We start from the raw sequence: 7,158 nt of genomic DNA, 5'->3' as shown, positions 1-7,158 counted from the left end.
GTCTTTCAGCCACACCCCTTATGGTAATAAGATCTAACACCTAGTCTTCTCGGATAACAGGGAAAATCTCGGAGGTCCTATGTGTAAGTTCCGCACGTTTATGATCCCTTGGTGGTCTGGTGGTCCTAAAACCGATAAGAGTAGGCTTCGGCGCCACCACGGCAAAATTCAAAATTTCCCAGCACCTGAAAAATTGTCCCGCGCTCTCATATTATCATTTCATGCAGTTGCGAACATCGTAAAACACTTTACAGAAAAAAAGAATAAAAACATTATTGTATTAAAATAAAAAAAAACAAAAAAACTCATGATTATGTGTCACTTTTAAGTTTTACACATTTTGTAGTAGACTCCGTGCCTGGCCATGAGCTGGGCGTGCGAGCCTTCCTCCACCATTTTCCCTTCACTGAACACGACAATTTTGTCCGCGTGCTTGATCGTGCTTAGTCTGTGAGCAATCACAATGCATGTGCGTCCCTCTCTGGCTTTGTCCAGGGCTTCTTGTACGACCTGGGAAATATTGGAAAAACTTTAGGTAAAGTCGGAGTTTCATTTCTTCAAATAGAAGGACTCGCGAGACCGGCTGCTACACTGTCGGTTCAGACGGTGTTTCTCTGGACCATTGTGCGGATTAGTCTGGTTCGAATGCCTAAAGTGTTGTTTTCGAATTTGGATTGTTTTGTGGGAGTTTTTGAATTTGGATTGTTTTGGGGGAGTTTTAAGGGACACTAGGTACAACTGAAGTGAAAATTTTTGTTTGGGCTCTAAATTAAGTATACTGGGCTTGCTTCCAAATAACCGATATGGGTAAAAAAACAGAAACACACTACATATGATTTCACTGAAAATTTTCTGAATTCTTCAGATGCAAAAGGTTCGACAGACCAAAAATCGCTCAAATTCTGTCCAGGGATTCTGGAAAAGATTGAATTGATACAGCCTTGATATTTTAACACAGTGTTTCTGTACATACAACCTGCAACGTACTAAAGGTTTACTTTCCTAAGTCCCATACTTTTCTTGTAACTGCCCTTTTAGTGTCATATACGATACTCGGACAAAAAATTGACCACAAATCAGAGTGATACTGTCAATCTTTTTTTACACTGACAGAAAACTTAAAACATCGCAATGATCTTTAAGTACGTTGCAAACATATTATCTAGAAACAGTCATGCAAAGTGAGATTGAGCTGTGACATGTACTTTCAGACATATCTCTGCACAGGTGATCCACCCTCTAAGTAAATCATAGTTTTGAAAAAACTGAAAAAACCCCGAATTCATACTGGTCTATTTCAACAAATGTTCACAAACATGGCATATGTGAGCACTTTATAGATGTTTTAGACACTTGAAAATATTTCCAATCGATAAAGCAGATATATTGCTCTACTAAAATAGTCAAAAATCGAAAAATCGGTTTTGGATACCCAAATCGCCTTTTTTTTTGGCTGTCAGCTACTGTCGTGGTGTGTTTACTTTACCTGCTCACTCTCTGTGTCCAGTGCTGACGTGGCTTCGTCAAGTAGCAATATTTTGGGGTTTCTGACCAAGGCTCTGGCGATTGCGACTCTTTGTTTCTGGCCACCGCTGAGTTGAGTGCCCTTAGATCCGACCATTGTATCGTAGCCCTTAAATAACAGCAAAAAATGTTTTTAAAAAGATATTTCATTGTATTATTTAGTTTAGCCATCACAAGTAGGCTTTAGAAAATACATAATGAGATTGTGATTTTAAACTTCAGCGTGTCCTCCACGGCTTCTGTGGCATAAAACCCTAGCTCAGCTACGTCTAACTTGTCCAATTAAAGAACACCCCAAGAAGTAGCCATCGAATATCCATTCTAAAAACATTCTTTATAAGTACGTTAGTTAAAAGACTATTGGGCAAGATTTTTACAGGATCTTTATCGTAGTATACTTGTGCACTGTAAGTTTTTTCTATCCTTTGAAGGTCGGCTGTGGCTACAAAAATATTATTAGAATCCTGAAACAAACTAAAAGAAAGAAGATTCCATGACTTACCAAAGGCAAACCTTGAATAAAATTGTGTATATTGGCAGACCGGGCGGCAGTTATGATTTCTGCCAGAGGCACCACCCGACTGTTGTCTCCGTAGGCGATGTTCTCCGCGATGCTGCGATCAAACAGGACAGGTTCCTGTGACACAAGGCCCATTTGCTGTCGCAGCCACTTCAAGTTTAAACTCTGTATGTCATAATCACCCAAGTGCTGGAAGAAAACGGAGTCCGCAAGATAAAAACTGAAACCAGTTTACTTCCTCCTCCTCATTCTACCCCTCCCCCTTCTCCTTCTTTTCTTCCTCCTCTTTCTCCCCTTTGTGTAAGCGAAACAGGGCGAGATAGATAGATACAGAGAGAAAGAGAGAGAGAGAGAGATAGAGATAGATAGATAGATACAGAGAGAAAGAGAGAGAGAGATAGATAGATAGATACAGAGAGAAAAAGAAAGAGAGATAGAGATAGATAGATATATAAAGATAAAGAGAGAGAGAGAGAGAGAGAGAGAGAGAGAGAGAGAGAGTGTGTGTGAGAGAGAGAGAGAGAGAGAGAGAGAGAGAGTGTGTGTGTGTGTGTGTGTGTGTGTGTGTGTGTGTGTGTGTGTGTGTGTGTGTGTGTGTGTGAGTGTGTGCATGCGAGAAAGAGAGAGAGAGAGAGAGAGAGAGAGAGAGAGAGAGAGAGAGAGAGAGACAGACAGACAGACAGACAGAGACAGGGACAGAGACAGAGATGGATAGACAAAGAGAGAGAGAGAGAGAGAGAGAGAGAGAGAGAGAGAGAGAGAGAGAGAGAGAGAGAGAGAGAGAGAGACAGGTGGGATAGACAAACAAACAGACAGAAGAACAGACACACACACTCTTGGGCTCTTTTCACTCCCCATGATCAAGACTTTCACGTTTGTAGGTCTTCATTCTCAAAAAATCAAAGTACTACCAAAGCTCTAAGGTTAAAATCTCACAATTGATCCGCTCAGAGGATCGTAAAACCGCTCCACTAGCTGCACTGTTGTACTTTTACCGCATCCACTTTGGCCCACCAACGCCAGTGTCTGACCCGTTGATACTGTCAGGTTGAGGTCATTCAAAACCATCACTTCCGGACGCATAGGATATTTGAAAGACACTTTAGAAAAGCGAATTGGCCGTCTGGCAGTCTCCTGGGCAAAAAAAAAAAGAAAAGAAAAACGAATTAGGATTAATTAGTAATTGAGTAGATCTACCTGGGTTTTGAAAATAATTATCTTCTTTCATTAGAGACTTTTTAAACAATAAGTAAATAATTCGTAGAAAATCAACTGAAGACCACATTAAAGAAGAAGAACAACAAGAACAATAGATTTTCATGACGCATTATAATGACGATAAACATTTAAAAAAGCATGTGTGGTAATTCATGAACTTACCCAGTGGTAAAAAAGCTTGTATAAATTTTAAGTGTGACTGTCGCAGTGACATTAACGGGTTGCAGGTGGTTGCGACATTCTAAGTGATTCCCTGAACGGAACGACATGCTTACTGTATGATTGTTCATGTCTTGTGGCTCGATGACGAGTGGCAGGAGCCTAGAAGGACAGCCCAAGTCATTCTCCTCAAGGAAATTAGTTATTATTTATCATCTCCGGTGTTATGAATAAGCTACCGAAGCTATAAGAGCTTGGATTACAATAGATTTTTTTTCTTCAGTTTTTGGGACTTTAAATATAACTATTTTTTCTGTTTGTTCTTAGTAGGCCTACGACATATCAAATCTTGGTACTTACAGTAAAGTCTTGGCACGCTGGTTTCACCGAATTTAGGACGTCAAACCAGGTTACAAGGTTTGGCATATTCATAATGTGGTTCTAAAGCACTTAGTGTTTTTAGCCAATCGAAAGCAAAAACAAAAAACAAAACAAAAAACCCAAAAAGCAAAACAAAACAAAAAACAGCCCCCAAAAAACCGCCGAGACATGACTTTGAAAACTTTTGGAGAGATTATCAACAAGGGTAGTAGTGCTTAGAATGCATGTAGCTTTTTTACCTCTGTAAGTACTTACTGAAATCGGATCACGAGCTTCTGCAGTTTTCTGCGTTTGTATATTGACATAATGACATTAGACATTGTATATTATAAGGCCAAATACACGTTTCCAAATAATATGTTCACCGCAGAGTACTTAAAAATTACTTAATTAAGTATTTTCTAGTAGAACAAGAGTGTAGGTGGTTGGCGGTAGCTCAGCTGGTGTGGTTTGCACCTTATTTCCTATCAAGCATCTGTCGTCCTTATCTTCCTTATCTTGCCTCCGGGGGCTCTCGTGGCCTAGAGGTTAATGTGTTCGCCTTTCATTCAAAGGTCCTGGGTTCGAATCCGAGTATCAACGGAAACATTTTTTTCTCTAGAATTGTGTCCTTTCACATCCTGCCCTGCTGTCTAGCTGTCCCCGTGGTTTTATGCCCCCCCCCCCCCCACCAATGAATTATGCAAACTGAGCCCAAAAATGTGAAATCATGCGATTCTGTTAATTTTAACAAAGAATGATGAAGGAATATAATCGGAAATTATGCAAAAAATGTTTTGCTAAATTATGCGGGGTGCATAAAACCGCGGGGACAGCTTTAGCAATGTTCTGTCTGCTTTCGTCTCCTCTTTCTGCCCCCACCCCCTCACCTCCTTTCCCCCCTCCTCTGGCTCATGACTCTTTCTGCAGCCTTTCTACTGTTACTTCTTGGCTCCTTCTTACTGTTGTCTTTCAGCCACGCCCCTGATTTTCTGGTAGGAAAGATTTACACCTTGCCTTCTCGGACAAGGGCGAAAAATCTTGGAAGTCCGGGGTGCAAGTTGCGCACGTTAAAGATCCCTTGGTGGTCTAAAATCGGTAAGAGTAGGCTTCGGCGGCCACCCGGGCAAAGTTCAAAATTTCCTACCAACTGAAAATATTTGGTGTGTGCCGCGCGCTCATATGACCTTATGCAGTTGCAAGCGCCGTCTAAAGCTTTAAAAAATCTTGCCTCCTTCTTATCTATATCACCTAATATTATTCTCTTGTAACACCTATATTTATCGGCACATATATGACCCCGCTGAGTTGCTACTGCCGTAAAACTCTTATTCAAACTAAAACTAGGAATAGGGCCAGACTGACCAGATTTTAAAAAAAGCGATGATTTTTGTTTTGCGTAAGTTGAAGCACATAAGGTCAAACTGGCACCACTTCAGAAAGACCAGTCCACAACAGCATTACCTTTAGAAACATAATTATATAAACAGGATGGGTGTCTACGCTACTTTGACAAGTAGCCGATCTGTTCCACTTACACTGCTTGGTTCCAGTCCACTCTGATACCTTGTGACCGGTGACTCATCTGCCAGGGTCAGGATATGTCTGGCAGCGTCCCACGCCTTGACGAGATCTGGTACAAACCCCACAGCACGCCCCATGAACACTGACGACACGGCCATACAACAGTACACCCTGTGCAGGGGGGGGGGTGGAAGGGGAGGGGGTTGAGGATTGGAATTTGGGTTTTTAATGAGGTGATACACAGTATGCTTTCTAAAAGGCGGTGCCCAGTGGCATCATCGGTTCAGTTCGGTTCGGTTTTGTCTGTTTTGTCGGTTTGGGGCTAGCCACGGGAGGGACAAACCCCACAAAACTGATAATGACCTTTAATAACAAAAGTAATTTTTTTCAAGGCGCGCGTCGGTCGATCGATTTGGGAAGTTGGTCTATTTAACGTGTGCACTGAAGCTGCCAGAAACCGTACCAAACCGAACTGAATCGAACCCTCCAATGGACACCGTTTAAAAGATCAGATAAAGTAGGCCCTTAAACCCTGATTAAGCAAACAGAAAGATAAAAACGAACCTGATGATGATTATGCTATAGGGAAACAGAGAAACAGCGAGAAATAAGAGAAGACCTATCTACAATATAGACTGAAAATGTTATATCCAACAGTGGTTTAAAAAAAAATCACGAAATAATACGTCAAAACAGACGCCGGGGAAGATGGAGTCCTGTTGTGGGAAGGAGTGGGGCACCGGGGAGGACAGCGGGAGGAAGTGATGCAATTTTTTGCCCGTGTACCAGAGCTCCTTCTAGAATAACTCGGGATACTGTTTAAGGTAACTTTCAAGGCTCTCTAGCATATTAAGCATTGTTAGATTGTAGTAATAGATTCTAGAGGCAGCAAAATGGAAGGTTAGGTTCAGGAATGGGGAAGGGGTGGGGAAGTGAATACCTTGCTGCTAGATTGATACCTGGGTTACCACCACCCTCTGCCTCCTTCTCTAAATCCTTCTCTCATGATTTGAGAGTCACAGCTTTCAACTGCTACGGCTGTTAAAAAAAAGTCTAACTTAAGAATGTGCTCTGGAACTTCCAGAGTTGTGTGTTTGAGCATTTCAAGGAAGGACAGTCAAGATAATATTATTCCTTGTTCAAATCTCCAAAATCTGTTTAAGACTCCAAGAGGCTGCTTTCATGGCAGCAGCGCTTGAGATTCTGTCTCAATGAAACAGCACCTACATGATATGTTCTATACCTGTTTGTTTTGTTGGTGCAGCGTCTGTGTGATGTTTCTGTATTTCTCCGTTCTTCTTTCACCTCTCCCGAGAAACAGGTACTCTAGTTTGAAACATAATAATATACCATTTAATATGTCTAAGGCTGAAGCCATAGTAGACGCGACCCGTTCCGGGTTGTTTTTTTTTACGCCGCTCTTTTGCCGGTGGAACGAATCCGTCAAATCGGCCACAGTAAACCGTCTTTCTGCCGGTTTGATAACTGCTTACGTCACTCGTTTCATATTAAAATGGCGAGGGCTACTTGCTGTTTCTTCCCTGGTGGTTGAGGAAAAACAAAAGAGTGGTGTCACATAACAGTTCAGTCGGGTTGGTTCTTCTCCCCTCCACGGCAAAACAACAGCGTCGCAAAAAAACCCCCAAACCAAATGCAACAAAACAACAAAAAAGATCAAAAACAAAAAACAAAAACAACCAACGGGTCGGGTGTACAGCTTTATGGAGTTGTAGTTTCCAACCAAATCAAACTTGTCGAAGCTAGAACCAATCGGATGAGACCAAAATATATAACTCAGAACTTAGTCAAAATCAACGACTTACTTGATCATGTCATAAAACTCAATGTCATCG

At 41.5% G+C, this 7,158-nt stretch overlaps 1 protein-coding gene across 1 annotated transcript in view; it reads right to left on the bottom strand.

The window, feature by feature from the left end:
• Positions 1 to 303: 303 nt before the first annotated feature.
• The window catches only part of LOC101855916 (ATP-dependent translocase ABCB1), a 38,288-nt gene continuing 31,433 nt past the window's right edge, over positions 304 to 7,158 (bottom strand). The window contains exons 16-21 of the mRNA XM_035969232.1: positions 7,129 to 7,158; positions 5,320 to 5,476; positions 2,981 to 3,178; positions 2,027 to 2,233; positions 1,487 to 1,633; positions 304 to 510 (exon numbers count right to left, since the gene is read on the bottom strand). The exon at positions 7,129 to 7,158 is cut by the window's right edge and continues 212 nt beyond it. Of these exons, the coding sequence (XP_035825125.1) occupies positions 325 to 510; positions 1,487 to 1,633; positions 2,027 to 2,233; positions 2,981 to 3,178; positions 5,320 to 5,476; positions 7,129 to 7,158 (925 nt within the window). The 3' untranslated portion in view covers positions 304 to 324. The remainder of the gene's footprint in view (positions 511 to 1,486; positions 1,634 to 2,026; positions 2,234 to 2,980; positions 3,179 to 5,319; positions 5,477 to 7,128) is intronic.

This window comes from Aplysia californica, unplaced genomic scaffold (assembly GCF_000002075.1).
Source record: "Aplysia californica isolate F4 #8 unplaced genomic scaffold, AplCal3.0 scaffold00006, whole genome shotgun sequence".
In the NCBI taxonomy this organism is placed as follows: Eukaryota; Metazoa; Mollusca; class Gastropoda; order Aplysiida; family Aplysiidae; genus Aplysia; species Aplysia californica.
Note: the sequence above shows the minus strand (reverse complement) of the source record. Positions and strands in the feature narration are given on the sequence as shown.